This window comes from Seriola lalandi, unplaced genomic scaffold (assembly GCF_002814215.2).
Source record: "Seriola lalandi dorsalis isolate HSWRI2012SDOR001 ecotype SW California unplaced genomic scaffold, Sedor1 jcf7180002054330, whole genome shotgun sequence".
Classification (NCBI taxonomy): Eukaryota; Metazoa; Chordata; class Actinopteri; order Carangiformes; family Carangidae; genus Seriola; species Seriola lalandi.
In genome coordinates this window covers 511,026-529,521 of record NW_019524883.1, presented here as the reverse complement: position 1 = coordinate 529,521, position 18,496 = coordinate 511,026, and the positions used below count along the sequence as shown (strand labels likewise).

The 18,496-nt window shown below is 40.5% G+C and overlaps 3 protein-coding genes across 3 annotated transcripts in view; 1 reads left to right on the top strand and 2 right to left on the bottom strand.

Moving 5' to 3' along the window:
* Window positions 1-4,058: 4,058 nt before the first annotated feature.
* LOC111655663 (S-adenosylmethionine-dependent nucleotide dehydratase RSAD2-like) lies at window positions 4,059-7,911 on the bottom strand. Its single transcript, XM_023407139.2, has 6 exons — window positions 7,590-7,911; window positions 6,483-6,644; window positions 6,128-6,363; window positions 5,881-6,030; window positions 5,475-5,507; window positions 4,059-5,219 (listed from the first exon to the last, which is right to left on the bottom strand). Exons 1-6 carry the CDS (start codon window positions 7,894-7,896, stop codon window positions 5,055-5,057), a joined length of 1,053 nt encoding a protein of 350 aa, XP_023262907.2. The 5' UTR covers window positions 7,897-7,911; the 3' UTR covers window positions 4,059-5,054.
* Window positions 7,912-8,622: 711 nt separating this feature from the next.
* Window positions 8,623-12,610, top strand: LOC147819077 (uncharacterized). Its single transcript, XM_087174220.1, has 2 exons — window positions 8,623-9,354; window positions 11,605-12,610. The coding sequence occupies exons 1-2, from the start codon at window positions 9,272-9,274 to the stop codon at window positions 11,933-11,935; spliced, it is 414 nt and encodes a 137-aa protein (XP_087030346.1). The 5' UTR covers window positions 8,623-9,271; the 3' UTR covers window positions 11,936-12,610.
* The window catches only part of mtmr11 (myotubularin related protein 11), a 31,247-nt gene continuing 25,353 nt past the window's right edge, over window positions 12,603-18,496 (bottom strand). Inside the window, exons 15-17 of the mRNA XM_023407161.2 lie at window positions 17,969-18,187; window positions 17,011-17,328; window positions 12,603-14,898 (exon numbers count right to left, since the gene is read on the bottom strand). Of these exons, the coding sequence (XP_023262929.1) occupies window positions 14,449-14,898; window positions 17,011-17,328; window positions 17,969-18,187 (987 nt within the window). The 3' untranslated portion in view covers window positions 12,603-14,448. The remainder of the gene's footprint in view (window positions 14,899-17,010; window positions 17,329-17,968; window positions 18,188-18,496) is intronic.

Sequence of the window (18,496 nt, the reverse complement as noted above, 5' to 3'; positions counted from 1 at the left end):
GCCGGCAGCCGGCAGCCGGCAGCCGGCCTGGACGAAGCCCTGACACAGCCGATTATCATCTCAACAAAGTGAAATATACCTTCAGAGAGTAACTGCAGCTCCACAGTGAACGCCACACGTGTGTGTGTGTGTGTGTGTGTGTGTGTGTGTGTGTGAGAGAGTCTGCAGCTGTTGTCTCTATTTGTTGTTTCTTTAACTGCCCTAACAAAACGCAAGCTCCTGCCTGGTTGACACACAATTTAATTTCCAAACATGATCAAATTTCCTGCGCACAATAACGTAGTAAGGGGCAGTTTAATGCTGTGCTTCCGCCAGCTCTTATCTGCAGTTGTAAATGCTGTAATGAATTGTATTAGCAAGCGCAGGCCTTATATAAAACTGCACAGGTACGTGTGTTGAGCAGTTGAATTAAGATTGTCTATGTAACTGACTTTGTGTCCCTTTTTAATCCCTCAGTATTAACCATGATGCAACATGATTCATTAACCTTCACAAAGCATCTACTGTCAGCATGTACAGACAGTAATGTCCCTGTAGGAGCTTACTGTAGGATAGATTGTGTTGGCTGTAACTGTTTATGACAATCAGCTGGCTGTGAGGTTTATAATAACTTGTAGATTGCCTGTAGATCTTGCACAATCCTCCATCCAGCACCCTCTACTGGATGGAGGATGGTGCAAGATCTACAGGCAGTGAATAAAGCTGTGGTACCTAGGGCACCAACAGATCCACATACACTGTTAAATGAGTTGAAACCAGAAAATAAATATTTCACTGTCTGTGACATCAGTAATGCATTTTTCTCTATTCCAGTTCATAAAGACAGCCAGTTATGGTTTGCATTTACCTACAAAATGAAAAGATACACTTATAACCGCATTCCCCAGGGATATTGTGAAAGTCCAACAATATTCTCTCAGATTATGTCTGTGAATTTAGCAAAATTTCAACCTCCAAAAGGAAGCCAGAGTTTGTTATATGTTGATGATATTCTTTTGGCCTCACCCACAAAACAAGCATGTCAAGAGGACTCATTAGCTTTGCTAAAGTTTCTAGCTGAACAAGGACATAAAGTAAGTAAAAAGAAACTACATCTTTGTAAAGAGACAGTAAAATATTTAGGTTATTGTCTATCAGCAGAGGGGCGACACTTAGATGAAGAGAGAAAAACAGCTATTTTACAAGAACCAAAAAGCAGGTGAGGAAGCTAAAAAAGCAGATGTAGATGCGTTCGCTGTAAACACAGAAAAAGTCACACACATAGACCATGATATCTTGAAAGATATGCAGACAACATCTCCTAGAGCAGAACAGAACATGTGGAAAAAGAAAGGAGCAAAACAAAACAACAGAGGCATCTATGTATGACCACAAGGCAAACCCATACTTCCATGTAATTTGTTCAGGTATGCTGCATTATTGAGCCATGGACAATGTCATGTCTCAACAGGAGGGACGGTTCATACAATAGAGCAAACATTTACAACATATGGGTTTACAAATTACTCTAAACATTTTTGTTCAATGTGTGAAATCTGCATAAAACATAATCCACAAGGTAATCTAAGACCTAGAAGAGGACAATTTCCAAAACCTGAGTATCCATTCCAACACATCTGTATGGATTTTATTGAACTTAACTCACTAATGCAACTATAATGGATAAAGTAGCTATTGAGAAAGGGTTTGTTGACACAAATGAATGGTTTCAATTGTTAATTTATACTGTACAAAACAATAAACCAAATACAACTAATTGTCTAGCACGTGCAGCAGCCAGACCTGGGTTAGGCACAGTTCCATTTCCCTTAAATCAAAACAATGCTCCAGATGGATTTCAGTGTACCACCTTGCACTATCTGTTCCCTCCGACTGCAGAAACCCGACCACCTTACTTCAGCCCGTATGCAGGTAATTACACCTGTATCGAGCGAAGAGGATCGGGGCAGGATGTGGGGGAGCATTATCAACCAACGGCACAGGCATTCAGGACGACCGGTTAAAGGACCAGTCCACTCCTCGCGCTGATGTGTGGTGGTTCTGTGGAGGAAAAACACTGAGGTCAACGTTACCTTATGAACGGAAAGGGAAATGTGCTCTGATCCAATTAGTTATGCCATTCTATGTATTGCCCTTGACTGATACTGTAGCATCGAAAGGAATGTTCAAATTTGAACTTTTGTCATTGTCAATTGATAAAAATGTAGATTGGATAAATTACATTTATTATAACCAACAACGGTTTGTGAACTACACACAAGATGGGTTTAAAGGAATAGCTAAACAGTTATGATGGCATGGCAGAACAGAATGGCCCTGGACATGCTCTTAGCTGAGAAAGGAGGTGTCTGGAAGATGTTCGGTGATATGTGTTGCACCTTTATTCCAAACAATACAGCCCCTGATGGAAGCATTACTAGAGCCATCCAAGGCCTGACAGCTCTCTCACAGGAGCTGGCAGAAAATCCTGGCGTAGACAACTCCTTTACCAGAATGATGGAGAATTGGTTTGGGAGGTGGAGTGGATTAATCTCTTCTTCTCTAGTCTCTATTGCAGTTGCAGCGGCTCTTCTTTCTGTCTGCGGTTGTTGTTGCATACCGTGTGTACGAGGACTTATCCAAAGGCTGATTGATAGTGCCATGACAAAAACTATGATGTACCAACAAATACCAACTGATGAGGATAATGAAAGTATTGTATAAAAATGTGCCTTGTGATGATGGGTGAACGAACTACGGAGTACACTATGAAAATCTGTGAAGAAGAGTAGTGTGTGGAAAATACCGATGTACCTAATTCACCTGTATGTATAGAGTAAGAATTCTCATTGTGTGATAAAATGCTTTTAATTGAGTTTTTATTTACTAGAAGTTCATAAAGTATAAACAGGAGGGAAATGTTGGAAAAATTGTGATACTTAATGATTAGATAAACATAACTATCCTAAAGAGAAACTGTATTGTCCTGAAGTGAACTTTTCATAATTTTGACATTGTGTTTGTTTTCAGGACAGGAGTTGTCAGAGAGGAGCGCAGTGACCTTCGCTGTTCTTCCTAGCTACTGCACCCACACATTAGCTATGATAAGGCATGAATCAAGTCTCTATTGTGTGTATCTCATATCAGCAAAGATGTGAGGTCACTCTCATATGTTCTGTGTATAAATCCTGTGTGAATTTTGTATTCTTTGAACATTTGCACTGCAAGCTCTTGTGTGTAACTTGTTCCCTTGCTGCAAGAATAAATATCCTACTCTTATCATTTTCAGACGGTGTTCCTGAGTTTATTTGATCATTTTCCTAACAACCTGGTCCTTCGAGCCGGATCTCAACAACCTCTCCTACCGTCCAGAGCAGGACCTGAACCGTGCACGGGGGAGTCCGGGACTCCTGAACTAAAGCCGTCCAGCCTAGAAATTTGCTGTTAAAAAGAGGCCAGGATCTACTGGACTGTGGGAAGGTGACGAGATCCACGAATAGAGAGAAACCAGGACGTATGAATCATAAGGTAGGAGAGTCAAGTTAAGGACTATAAAATAGGTAAAGTCAAGTAATGACTATAACATAGTTAAAATTGTGTTCTGAAAAGGGTCTGGGACCCTATTAGTCCATAGTCTGTGTGAGAAGACTACAGTAATAAATAACTCCGTGCACACGTTAAAATTGTGAGAGAAGGCCTAAAATAGTTCAGGGAAAACTTTTTTAATTATTATTAGTAAACTGGGTTTACTAATAATATTTAAAAAAAATTTTAAAATATATATATATATATATATATTTAAAAAAAGTTGCAATGGGGAATTGATAGAATATTTTCTGAAAGTGTGGTAACAGAGAGGGGAAACCTCACGGTGATAACTGAAGCGGTGCTCATCAAACAGGACCAGCTGCTCGGGTGAACTCCAGACAAACTGGTTGGCCACAGATAAGAAAATGGGGAATTGCAGTGGTTGTTAAATTTCTTTTAAAAAATGGGAAAAGAAATACGAGTTTTCAAGAAAACTAGTAACAAGTGACTGTCAAGAGTTAGTGAAGAGAATAGAAGAAAAGACAAAGGGGAAGCCTAAAAAGAGTAAAACTTTAATGGTATAAATGTAAATTTTGTCATTAAAGCAGAAAATAATGCTGAAATGTTTGGGCCTCTTGAATTTTAGACTTCGACTTTGGGGAAAATACTTGTCGCCACCTGGTGGTCACTGCAGGTAACATGGTACAAATGTCAATTGCTATTTCTCATTGAAGTACTCTTTAATAAAACTACAAAAAAAAAAACTTTAGAACTGCTCCTTTTGACAGTTATCACAGTTTCTTCATTTAAACACAGTGTACTCATATATCATCATTTTTACTCCTGCTGCCACTCACTGAGTAGAAATGAGTTAGGAATTACACCGTGTGGGATCTTATTGTCTGAATTAGAGCTGTTGTTTTCAAAGTCTTTTATCAATCCAAGATACTGTAGCTTCCTGTCTGCTACCTTTACCAAGACACTAACCTATTGATTAGGAACATATAGGCTCTTTGATGCACACTGAAGCTAGTTTTTTTCTAAAGCACACACACACACATTGGAAAATTTATATATGTGATATATACAGTATATAGGAGCCACTGGCCCGTAAATCACCATGATGGAAGATTATGAGTTTATTGTTTTTGCGATAATTCAGAGTGTAAAATAAAAAAAAAATAGATAAAATACTTTTAAACATTTTTTTAATCTAAAATATTTGTAATTAAATTCAGTTTTTATTTGTATAGCACCAAATCTTAATAAACATTATCTAAAAGCACTTTACTGGGTAAGATGAAGACCTTCCAATATTATAGAAAATGATATTTGGTCACAAGCTTCCATATTTGCTTTGCAAGGAAACAACAATGTTAATTAAATGGGAAGGTGTAAAAACTATTTTGTCTCTTATGGGTTTTTCTCAAGCGGTGTGGTAAGTTCTGAAAGTCACAGACATAAATAAAGATAAAAATATTCACCCTTACAAATTACCAGTGCAGTCGCTCAGCAAAGGTAAATCAAAATAGTTGAACAGCAGAATTTCACCAGTCCAGCTTCATGTCAGCTTTGCTCCACACATATTTCCCTCCTCTCTCCAGGAACATCTTTTCATCGAAGCCGCTAAAGCAAATGGCGTTTTTTACACCAACATCAAGGATGGACTTGGACGGGTCCTTCCTTCCCTCTCGACAGTCCAGGAAGCGCATCTGAAAAATGAGGAAAGGGTAGATCAGTTTGGGGGTTTCACATTTTAATAAGATCGACCAGGTGAGGTAAATTACCCATGTACTCTATTCACCTCCATTCAAACAGTCATCGCTTAATGATTTCTAACTGCCTCAAACTTGGAGGGAAGTGCTTTTACTTAAAATGATTTTTTAACAAAATAAAAACTAACTCTGGAAAAAGTTACACTAAGTAAGGTGAGATGCATGTGGCCTGGAACAAGTTTGAGTACTTACGTATTCATCCAGGATTAGGTAGGAGTTCCTCATCTGCCAAGACCAAGACCATAAATTAACACGTTGCTTTTCGAAGCCTGTTTTTTAATCCCAACAGTGTCACACTGTTAACTGTACATGTCACCAGCACTGCTGATGTTGCTCCACTGACAGCAAACCTTTATTTTGACATTTAACAGTTCACTGTGGTAGAAGATACTTTTTTACTGTCTGTGCACTTGATGTGTATTCAATCTATACAAACTAATTTTCAGTAATTAACAGAGATTTTGCTGAGATTGAACTCGCCTAATTCTGGCCACTACTTTATATCACGGGGTGTCAAAGGTTCAGATGTAAGAGGCTTACTCTGTCAGTTTAAACATATCTTCAGTCATACTTGTTGCCACTCTTTGGAGTCTCATACCTTCTCATTGGACTCAGGGACAAGGCAGGAGACGCTGCTGTGAGCGTCCAGAAACTCCTGAAACTGCTGGTCGCTGATGACGAACCTCTCTGCCTCTCTCAGGGCCACCTCTCCTGCATTCTCCCCATCAATCAGCAGACACTGGAACACCTGTGCACAGCGGACAATGAAGATGAGGATGAGGATGAGCGTATGTGCGATGACACAGACACACACTTAACGCGTGCTCTCCCCATCCTGTCGTCACCTTCCAGCGGACTGGGTTGAGCTCGACGATATGCTCCGTCATGTCCTCGTCAACGTTGAAGGTGTTGATGACCGAGTTGATCTTGAACGCCACTTTGTACTGCTGGCACCAGCTGCGAATCCTGTAGAGGTTGTCGAGGTGGCTCTTCCTCCCTGAGCCCTGAGTTCTGCCAATCAGCTGATTGGTTGCTTCATCAAAACTGTCACAGGAGATGGCCAAGATGTCCAGATGCTCACCTGGGGGGGGACACGTCAATATTTTGCATAACATTTGCACTGCTCCCAAATAAAGGAAAAAGGAAAAAGGAAAAATAATGTATGTAATAATGAATTTGTCTGAATCAGCTGACACTTACCATATGTCTGGAACCATTTTTCTTTGATCATACTTCCATTGCTGATGATGCTGACACTGGGGAGCTGCAGGTCCTGTTTACAGTACTGAACTAATCTCCCCAGGAAATCTCCCTTGTCGTGCAAGAAAGGCTCTCCTCCAGAGAAGTTGATCTTTTCCATACCTAATAAGCAAACAGATTATATTTTGACACCGTATAAAAGAGCATTTTTTGTATTATTTTTATTGACACATTTCCATATCAGCATATAAATCACACAACTACGCATTCCCACATATTCGCACTCACACATACACCCCAGGGAAGAGAGATATAAGTAAGATTTGAGTGAAGAAGTTTTAGGTGTTATGTTTTAAGTGACTTCATTGTTAGTATTGTCCATGTGGAATAATTAAACACGGATTCATATCAAAGAATGAACTACACTGCAAAGTACTCACATGGCAGACCTTTCAACAAGTCCTGTGCACCTGTTCACCGTGCACCACCAGGAAATACTATTTAGTTAATAAGTGACCCCAATAATAAACGCTGTATGTTATCAATCCACTGGCAACTACAACTCAGCACAATCTTGGCCACTAAAACACAGAACAACCAAACTGAACAACATCAAACAATGAAACGGGAACATTAACACTCCCATAATTCCGTGCGCTTGGAAATGTCAGAGTGTCGCTGCAATATACATATATGGTCAGGTTGACTTTAAATGATTCAATCGCGGTTTCTTCCGGTCAATAATTGAAGCACGGTGAAGTTGGTGTCTTCCAGTCTTTGAGAATACATTTTTTGTTTGTTTGTTTGTTTGTTTGTTTTTGTTTTCTGCCAGCTGTGTTGTCCTTCAACAACACGGTTTGAATGTGAAGGGAGAGTTTAAGTGTCCACTGAGCAACCAAACTGAGCCAAGTCTCCATCAGGAGGAAGAGTCCTCTGGGAGACCCCAGAGAAAAAGGAGTCAAATGTTGACCAGTATGGATAAATAAGTGGACAGTCCCAAAGTAAATACAACAATATGCCATTATTTAATTTACATTCATCTCAAATTGGAGACACAGAGAGAGTCCTCAGACCTTAGGAAGAGAGTGTCTGATCTGGTAGATTTACCTGCTTCCTTCAGAAGTCTGAGGCCCCTCTTGGCTTCTTCTAGAGGCAGGACGAAGGATGTTTTTGCAGTGTGGAAACAAAATCCACATTTATAATTACACTTGCGCGTAAAATGATAGTTGACACTCGTCGGAGTCGTTGCATTTTGGACTTTCCTTTCCTCCAATGTCCTGTCTGTCCCCTTGAAGGCTCCTGGTGTCCAGCGCCAAACGAGTGAAAAGACGCTCGCTGTGATGTGGTGCAGGCTGCTGATGCAGAGCTGCAGCAGCAGCTTCGGAGACGCCATCAGAGAGAAAAACGACCACATCACATTTATTTGCTCTGAAGTTGATGTTGCGTATCAAATAGATATAGCTGCAGGGCCCGCCCTTAACACGGGGAGGGGAGTCGATCAGCTGAGCGGCCGAAATGTTTCTGTTTACAAACTTTGAAAACGAAACTCAGCCTGGTGTGTGTGTGTGTGTGTGTGTGTGTGTGTGTGTAGGTGGGTGGGGGGGTGAGTGGTTATATCTATTAGTAACATGAGATCAGATACAGTATTTGCTTATAGTCGTGAACGCTTTTGATAAACTTTAAAACTCGCCATCATTATAAAAGCTCATCATCTTCTCCATGAACGACTTTCAGTGTAATTTAATGGCAGTTTTCAGAGCTTTGCTGTGACATTTTGTTTTCGCTCTATTCCACCTGTTTCCTTAATAATAACAATATATTTAATTCTATTTCTTTCTGATTTAATTCCTTCACCCCCATTTGATCACACCTAGTATCTCTCCTATTGGCTGCCCTTACCAAAATGATATCAGACACCACGTTACTGTGACACAACCGGCAACATAACTTTCCCCCCCCCGCAGCTTCTGCAGCTGATGATGTAAAGTGTCAGTGTCAGAGGTGACGCTGACTCATCAGTGCCTCTGCTGTTAAAAACGGCATGACGTCTCTTCTTCGTCAGTCTTTTTTTTTTAGGGGAGCTGCGTTCATGAAAAGTACAGAGGAGAAGAAGTGACACAGCTTCAGTTAACACTTTAACACTTCAACACATTAAAGTATAGGATCCAAATACAAGAGGTGTATTATTATTATTATTATTATTATTATTATTCGGTTTCAGCTGGTACAAAAACGATCATTTTGAGCAACCTTTTTTCTAAGACGTCACCGGGTCCGGTGTTTGAGGCATTTTGAGGCCGTGTCAGTCCGCTGCTCCACTTTGAGCTCATTGGTTGCTGAGGTCCCGTCAGGCCTGTGTGAGTCTCTCTCTCATTGATGCAAATGAAACTCCTCAGCTGCGCCTCTCCGCGTTCACTCTCTGCTGCTGCTTCTGCTGCTGCTGTGGAGGAGGAAGAGGAAGAGGAGGAGGAAGAGGAGGAGGAGGAGGAAACCGGAGAAACCGTCGAAAGCGATTCAAACGCACAGACAGCGGCACGAAATGGAAGTAGCGCTTTGTTTACCTCCCTTCACATGCCTGCGGATGAAGGGTGATGATGATGATGCTGATGGCGCATCCTTTTCATTTGCATATGTAAAAACGTGTGAGGGGTGGTGCAGATTTTTTTTTTCTTTTTTTTGGGGGGGGGTTGTTTTGTCCTGGATTTAAAGACAACACAGATCCAGTGGTGTCGTGTTTGCTGAACTATGATGCACGCCAGAAAGCAGGTCGATGAAATCTGGATTTTACCATGAGAGGAACAGGCATGGATCTGCTGTGGAGGATCCTCGCAGCTCTCAGCTTCGACTGCTTTAAAGATTCATCGTCGTCAAGGTGAGTGGTGATTGTTCAACCTTTTTTTTACCCGGATTAAACCGAAAAATTCAACATAATCCTGGCTGTGATATTTCTCTGTCATATTTTAAAATTCACCACCCTGGTAATCCTGTATTGTGTAAATGGCAACGCTCAATAACTGAATTACATGTTTGTTTTTCTCTTGTTGATTTTAAATGATCAGGGTGTCAGTGAGACAGTCAATCAACCGATGAGCAATGTTTTTTTTAAAATACTAAGTGGAAATATTGCCCTTCACTTTCACAGTTGTTATGACAACAGGTTTTCTGAGTCATTTGGCCTCACTGATACCAGTTCATGTTACACAATTAAGACTCAGTGGATCTGAAATCCCATAAATCCGTGTATAATCTGCCCCCTCTCTCAGGTGTGTCCAGTGGGAATCCAGGAACATTAACACAAACGATTTTCTCGCTCGTTAAAATGCCCCCAGAAGAAGCCTGTTACCTTCTAATGGCATTTACATGTTGTGCATTCACATCATGTCCAATGAGTTGAGCCAGTGTGAGGTTCAGCAGAGCTCCAGCACCTGAGACCAAATGTGGCACAGAACATACAGAAAGACAGATTCATGTCAGCAAACACACTCCTCCAGTTTACTGAGAAATCACTCCAACAGCTCCACCCTAACCGTGATCATTCCAGATCCTGTTTTACCTGTTATTTTTTTCCCCTCATGTTTTAAGCGTGCACAGGAAAAACCTGACCTCAGCTTGTTCCCATTTGTCTAACACACAAACTGCTGCATCAACTAACAATTAGATTAATCTAGGGATTATTTTCTCCATTAATTGCTTGATTTGAAAATTGAAAATTGTGGAAAATGCCCATCATAATGTCCCACAGGCCAAGCAGATTTATTCAGATTGCTTGTTTTTTTTTTTCTGCCAACAGTCCACAATCCAGATGTTCAGCTAATATCATATATGACAAATAAAAGCAGCAAATTCTCATATTTGAAAAGCTGGAACTAGAGAATATTTGCTCCAATTAACAGTTAAAACAGTTACTGCCTAATCAAAGTACGGTAAGTGCCGGTTTACTTTGAGTCAACCAACTGTTAAAGATCGACATATTGTTTGAGACAGTTTGGTTTGTTTTCTGTCAATTTCTGGTAAATCCAGTGTGGAATAAACTCATGTTACAAAATATAGTTCTGAAACAATTAGTCATTTCAGTTTGTTATTTAACTAATTTTTGTAGACTAATAATGAGAAACAGCTGATGCCAGCCTCCTAAAAGTGAGAATTAGTTTTATGTCACTGTAACTTGAAAATCTTTTGGTTTTCATTGTTTTTTCAGACAAAATAAGACATTTAAAGACACCTTTAGCTCTTGAACACTGTGATGGGGTTTTCTATATTTTCTGATACTTTATAGACTAAACAATGAATCAAAAAAGATTAGTCTAAATTATTATTAGTTCCATTCCTAATATAAAACAGACAATTGAGGGGGATTACTGGGTTGTTAGTACCCACATTACCACTATTGTCCTATGCAAACTGGATATTTGAACCTGATACTGAGCAATATTTGTGAGTTTTTAAACTCTGATAACAATATAGGCCTATTGGCCAATTTGTTTACATAAACACATAGTATGAACATTTTTGATAAGTTGTTTTTTTTAAAAGGAATAGCTTGATATTTTGGGAAGGAGGTCCTCTTATCGCTTGCTGAGAGTATTAGAGGAGAAGACGCCACTCTTGTGTCTGTATTCTAGCTATTCCTTTTAACAACTTTGACCTAGATATACTGAGAGGGATATTTTACATTTATAAAAATCAACTTGCAACAGTGCTATATGAGCTGCACTGATATATCTGTGATAAGCTAATATTAGCCAATATATTTCTACCTTTATGCCCCAGTGCACACGTCATATCCTAACTGGTTTCACCTTCAGAACCTGATGAAGGTCTCTGAGATTAAAAATGTTAAATGTATTGGGAGCTATCAGTTGGCCTATAGTGTGTTTGGGCTAAAATATTATTTGTTTTGTTTTGTTGATTTATCGTTGTCTAGTCTTTTAGAAAAGCCCAGCATTATTTCTGACTGACTAACAATCCAAAAATCAGCAAATATTTGCCAGAAGAATAACTCATCAAGATTCATTGCTTGTAGTTTATTTTTCTGTTGATCAACCGTGTGATTAATCGACGGATCATTTCAGCTCTACAGGGTGTGCACCCTCACATCCTAACTGTTCCTTCCCCCCCTCAGGTCTCCCACCAAGCTGAGCTCCAGTCAGGCCGGCAGCCTGGAGAGCAGCTCCCTGACCGGCTCCCTGTCGCTGGGCCCCGACCTGCCTCACTGCCAGTGTTGCATCTCCTACGAGGCCCGCTTGAAGCGCCTCTCCTGCGGCCACCTGTATTGTGACCCCTGCTGCGACCAGATCGTCAACCTGGCCTTCGAGGACATCGAGGGCCTGTCTGACTACCCCTGCCCCATGTGCAAGTCCATCCGCCAGCTGGGAGGCCTGGGCCCGTCCTCCTCTGGGTACTTCTGCGGGCCCTACAGCATCCTGCAGGAGCACGGGAGTCGGTGGGGATAAACTCTCCCGATGTTGAACTTTTGACTTCTTCTCCTATGACCTGGTTGGTTTTTAATGCACTGCCACTGCCATCATAGCTATGTGGTGACTTTGGACTACATCAAATGGTCATCTTACTTTAGTCTTGCTCTGTCGTCTGTGATCATCAGGTGAAACTTGAGAATGCATGACACTAACATCCGTAGGTTTAAAGTGCCAAAATGCATAGACTGTTGGAAACTTGAACGTCATCATAACAAATGTGGAAGAGGTGTCTCTTATATTTAGGTCCATTTTATCCCAAAGCTTAGTGAAACAATGTAATGATTTTTAGTAGCATGCAGGTTTTCTACCAACTCCTGTATAAAAACCACTGAGCTTCATCCTGTTGAATCTATTGTTGGGAATGGAACGACCAAACCAGAGCTTTACATGAATTAACTGTGCAGTAGATATTTTGTATATTTAACATTTACTGTCCGGCCAGTTCTTACTTTGTACATTTCCTCTTAAAGTATTGAGCATTTTGCACATGATTGTCGAATAGATTTATTCTGACTGTACATATCATGCTGGACGGTTGGATTTAAAATTTTAATTGTATTGTACAATGCCATGCTACTTTTTAAGTGTTCCAGATCATATTGTAAATATTTATTTTGTTAAAAAATAAAGTCTGTGAGCTGTGTACGAGAATGGATTCTTTTATTTTTGTGGAACAGATTCAAATTATGAACAGAGTTGAGAGTTCATGAACTGATAACACTTTTCAAAACATGCTGATACAAAAAATATGTACATCTGGCAAATTTAAGTGTAGTTCGTACCAAAAACATTAAATTATACAAGGACACAGCCCGACAGGTGTAAGGAGAAGATCAAATTAGATTTACCATGCAAGAGGACGATGATGATCGTTCTTTTTTTTTCCATGGAAGACAAGCAAATGCATTGGCATCACACCTGGAAAGCTCTGAAATTGTAGCTGATATCAATATCGATGTGATGAATATTTGCAGCAATTTAATTATTCATAGTGATATCAAGTGAGGTACCTTTTGACATCACAGAAGGTCGACATCAGTCACATGACTACTGTTATCCTGCCTTAAACTATTTAGAAAAACATGCTTTTTAAAAAAAAAAAAAACATAACGGTGCAAATTCATTGGTCCGTAGGAATGACGCCAGTGCATCTACTTGACACCCACATCATGTGAACGACAACCTGTTTGGATTTAAAGGCGCAGGACTGGACACTTCCCTCTGTGATTTAAATACAGTCAGACACTTCCAAGTCCTTGACCTAAATGCTGGCTGCATACTAATACACCACCAGGCAGGACAAAAGAAAACAGGAGGAAATAGACTTCCCTTTGCTTCCAACACTGGCACCTTCTCAAGGTACAGCAATCAAAACAAGACAGAAAAATGTTTTTGTTTTTCAATTCCACCAAAAAATGATGGGAGAAATTCTCAAAATAATACTAAATCTGGTCAGAAATCACATGTAGCAACATGTATGACATGAAACAACTGACCCATAATGGTCAAAAATATTCAAAAGACTAAAGTTTAGATAGGATTATATAACTAAAGCCCTGCAATGAGCTCAGTCATGCAGGAACTGAATTATATTGCAATAATATTCAGTGACTGCGGTCACATCCAGACACATAAAGGCTAACATAATACTGAACTGAATATAGGCCTCTCGCTGCTCCCAAGCACGCATGCAAGTGGAGAGATATGAGAGCAGTACCAAAATAGCTCTCATGCCCTAAATTCCACATTAAAGTCACTGGCCACAGCGTCTGCAGTTCAAAAATGATCTTTTTTTAAAACAATATTCTACTTTTCTATACGCTGAGAGAGGAAATGAATATATCAAGGATTTTAAAGAGCTGACAAAGGACACATAGCCTGATGGTCACACAGGTCACAGGTTAACTCCAGTGAAAAGCTAATGTTTCCATTCACTGCATTGTGTCCTGTCAAACTGGCCTCAAAAACCACCTTATGACACCATCTATGTTCCGACCAGTGGCTGTAACTCCTTCATGATAAGAAGCTTAAAATGGAAACTACAAGCTGTCTTTCTTTCTGTCTTGAAGGGTGGTATGACGTTTACAAAGTGTGTCCTGACAGCTTCTACTGCATTTCAAGATGTGCTTATGAAGCTTTTTTGTTATACATTATAAAGCATCTTCAGCCCTTTTTTTCTTTTCTTTTTGCTTCACTGCAATTAGATATATTTCATTAGAGGAATATTGAATACCAGGATTTGTTTTAACAAATATACAAAACCGTTGTCACATTTTTAAATACAGTACAGAGAATAAGTAACAGAGTAAAGAACTCTTACACTGAATATTTCATACTACTGCAGTTCACTGTGCTCCACCCAAATGTTTCACATACCTGGGTCTCCTCAGTACATCATAGCAGGGGGGTTTGGTCAGTTTCATACTGCACGGGCAGGTGGTGGAACGGTCTGTATCATATATATGAACAGTGAAGATAAAGGCCAGACATCAGGAAGCTATCGATCCGTTGCTCTTGGACAGCTTGGCGTTGTTGGGTGCTGGGTAGTAGCGCTGGTCAGGGCGGGCCTCTGTTGATGAAGAATGCCCAAACAGGAAGGTGTGCTTGCTGCTGCCACTACTGTCTTTGTGGCTGGACCTGAACGGTGGGGCTGAGGCTGGTGGAGAGCCCCTGGAGGTCTGGTGGTTGATGGAGGTAGGAAGGGGTGCCGCTCTGGGCACACCTGTGCCCTGAGGCCTCGACGATGGAAAGAGGAAGGTGCCGTTGTTGGTGTTTTGGTTCAGATTGGTGTCGGTCCGCCGGGGCTCAGCTGTCTTGGCGGACGGGTTTGGATCTGTGCTGCTGGACACTTGGTCTAGTTTGTCTTTGAGCTGCTGCACCTCCCTGGCTAGTCGCTCCACAGGGTGGGGGTGGTTGGCTGAGATGGGGTGGGAGAACGCCTGAAGATGGAAGGCCACATGGTTAATGCCTTACAGTCAACCTCATGGCTCACACCAGAGGGCTCTTAAGAATGATCCCTTAAATCCTCATTAAAAAGTCCGGTGATGTTAAGTATTTCTTGTTATTGTTGACGAATCTCATGAAAAGACAAAAAGCAGTAGTGAACCGATCCTAGTAACAAAGATCTGTGTATCCAAAGCCTGATATTATTCCTCTGTGCCAAACACCTCCACTGCTCCCAAACTACTAAAAACACATGAATGAGCCGCACTGTTACACTGAGTGACATGTTTCTTCTTTATCATGAACACACACACACTGTGGTTTATGTGTATACACTGGAAATACACCGCAAATACTCGCTTGTGCACCAATGTGCGCTTATCCCACATCCCACAAACAGTCCCACACAAACAGACTCTTTACTTCTGTGTCAGTAACATTTGCTGAACTTTAGCTATTACGGCACAAAATGCAACTATATACAGTATTTTGAGATTTAGTTATGTTATCTATAATCGTTTCTGGGTCTTTATATTGTTCATTACCTTTTTTTGTCAAGACTTTGATACAACTTTGAAACAGGAGTTTTAGCTCCGCTTCTCCAGCTAATGACACTGAGGCTAACTGGTGTTTGTCCTTTTTAACTGAACTGTGAAGACATTCCCAACATAAATGTTCAGTGATTTGTGAATGAAGAGATATCTTGTGTCAATGCTGCTGAGAAAAAAAGAAAGGAAGGGTTTTTCCTAATCTCTCCACAATGTAAACCTGAGATGGTATTTTAGCTGTTTGATAGGTTTCCCTTGTTCCTCTACAGCTTCCTTAGAATAGATGACTGTACCCACCCACACAACCCTCGACTATTCTTAACATCTCCATGGGGACACTGATAGACGCACTGTTGTACAGACATCACAAAGGCTGTACCACGTCCATATTGGGAATTGTCGATCAACAGTTCCCACTAATCTGCGCATCAGAAAGACAACGTCATCCACTGAATGAGCAGTCATGATGTGAGAGGATGCAGCACAGAGGACATGATGAGGCTGTGAGCAGCGGATATTTAAGCCTTCAGGAAGTGTTATGGGTCAAATGTGATAAAACATTTGTGTAGAATGGAGCCCACTTCATAAAATGAATGACACATCCGCACTCAAACATACAGAATTTAATTAGCCACTGAATAGTGCTGCCTGTCTGATGCCTCTGTATCCTGTTGAGTGTTTTAGTATAAATAGGGTTTTTTATGTATGTATGTACTCTCTGTAAATCACATACTATTTGTGTTTTTTTGTTTTTTTTACCTAAAATCTAAAATAATTTCACATTTCACTGGCTCTAAGCTTCAAGTGGTATCATTATTTATTTATCTATATTTGTATCAGGGTGATGACATAATTTATAGGCTAAAATCTGCTTATATTAACAGCAACAGTAAATATCAAATACCTCAATATGCACTTCCTAATTTTGTTATAGGCTAAATCTTAACATTTGCTCCAAACCTTCTCTGGATGTTTTGAAATTCTAAATCTCTGAATCTTTGGGGAGCTATTAGGGACACACAGTATAACACATTTCTCTCAATATTGAAAATACAGTTGTGGAGTTTCAGTATGGCTCTCTGTTGTTTGTTCTTTGTTTGTTTGTTCTGTGGCATCTATTTGTGGCCCCTCATCACATGTAAGGGCCTTACAGTGGAGAGTTGAACCAGTATTTTTTCCATCTCAAAGTGTTTGATTCAAATTTTGAAGACGTGGAAAAAAGTTAAGTCAGATGAAAATTTTTGTGAAATATACTGATAGTATATATTATATTCATGTATATATATGTATATTCATTTTTTAATCTTCAGATTTATCCTGGGACATGTTGAGGAGGTCCCAACCCACAGGTTGGAAACAGCAGCTTGAAGCAGAAAAATGCATCTTGAAATCCTTATGGACCACTAATATAAAAATATTATTGACCTTAATGTGACCCTGATCCTTTTATTTATTTTTTTAATATAAATCAATTCTCTGTTGAGGACCTAGAAAACTACCCTGATTCACCATCACCCTTAATTAAGTATTCCCAACAGTCTAAAGACACTTCTCATATACCTGTGCATGGAGAGCCCCCCGGAGGTAGCACTCCCTCCACAGGCCCATGCAGGGCCCCATAAGGAGGGGCAGTAAGGGCTCGTAGGGGTCAAGTGGTCCTTGAGGTCCAGAGGTGGAAGTGAGGCCCTGAGGTAACTCCGTCAGGGCCCAAGCTTTCAGCAGCCTCTCCAGGCCAGGCACGTTCTCAGAGGACGGCGCCCTCCGGTGGCTCTTCTTGTAAACGCCTGAACTGCTGCTGCGCCAGGGAAGCAGGTTGGCAGGACAGGAGAAGGTGCCTCGGGAGAGGAGGAAGACTGAGCCGGGGATGGCGTCAGTCAGCTGGTGGGCAGATGAGACAGTGGGGAGGGATGGTGAAAGGGGAAAAGATGAAAGTTTTAATTCAAGTCACTTGCACAAGTAACCTAACAACTGAATTAAAAAACATGACAAAAACGTGCCAAGAAGTGTGAAGAGTGTGTAATGTAGGTTCTGCATTTCTCTAACCAGAGAAGAGCCATTGATTATTGAGGTCAGCTGATGCAAAGTCTGACAGGCATTGCAGTCAACCTGATTGCAAGGAGTCAATCTGAATTAGATGCATGTATTCTGACTACCACAAGAGGGTGCAGCGGTCTCTTGAAAATGCTCAGGGCATTGAAAGATGATAGTTCACAAAGTAGATGAGTCAATTTTCCGGTAACAACATCTGTAACAATTCCTGTAGTGCTCTGATATGGATAACCTAATACAATTATTTGACTATATTTTCATATTTAACCATCAGTGAAAGCTGCCTGTGTAATATAATGTGCTGCTTCATAAAATTCATAAGAATAGACTGATCTATTTTGAGTCAATCATGAAACTTAACATCCCAACATGAGATGCTTTCTGCTGTCAGCTACTGTTAAACTGAGAGCTCCCCACTGTGGCCACTAGAGGGTGTGCTGCATCATGTAAAGGATTTGGCAGTTCCTACCCTGTGTGTGTCTGGGTTGGTGTTAAGGTTTCCATTGAGCAGCGGTTGGAGCGGAGGGGTCGGGGGGATGGGTTGGGTGAAACGGTCTTGTCTGTGTTTGCTGTACTGCAGGGCCCAGTCCCACACCGGGGGCAGAGGGGGGTCAGAGGGATCTGAGGAAGAATCTGGATGAAGCACATCTCTCCAGCCATTGACAGGTGTGTAGGACTGCCCGAGGTTCTGGGTACAGTAGAACATTTTGTTATTTATCTATTTTTGAATCAGTTTTCTGTTGCATGCCAACTTTTTCTTTTCTATGGAAGTTTGTAAAAAAGTTTTTGTGTCATTTACTCTGTACTACCTGCTGTAATCATTTGGGGATTTGTCTAGGAGAGCAACTTCCTGATGAAGATACTGATATAGTTATCAATAATGATGATAATGATGTAGTGTAATAAAATGTCATTGTCAGTGAGTTGAAGACAGTATTACTAATATAAATGACACAATAAAGTTCTATGATTATTATTCTAATCAATATATTTCACA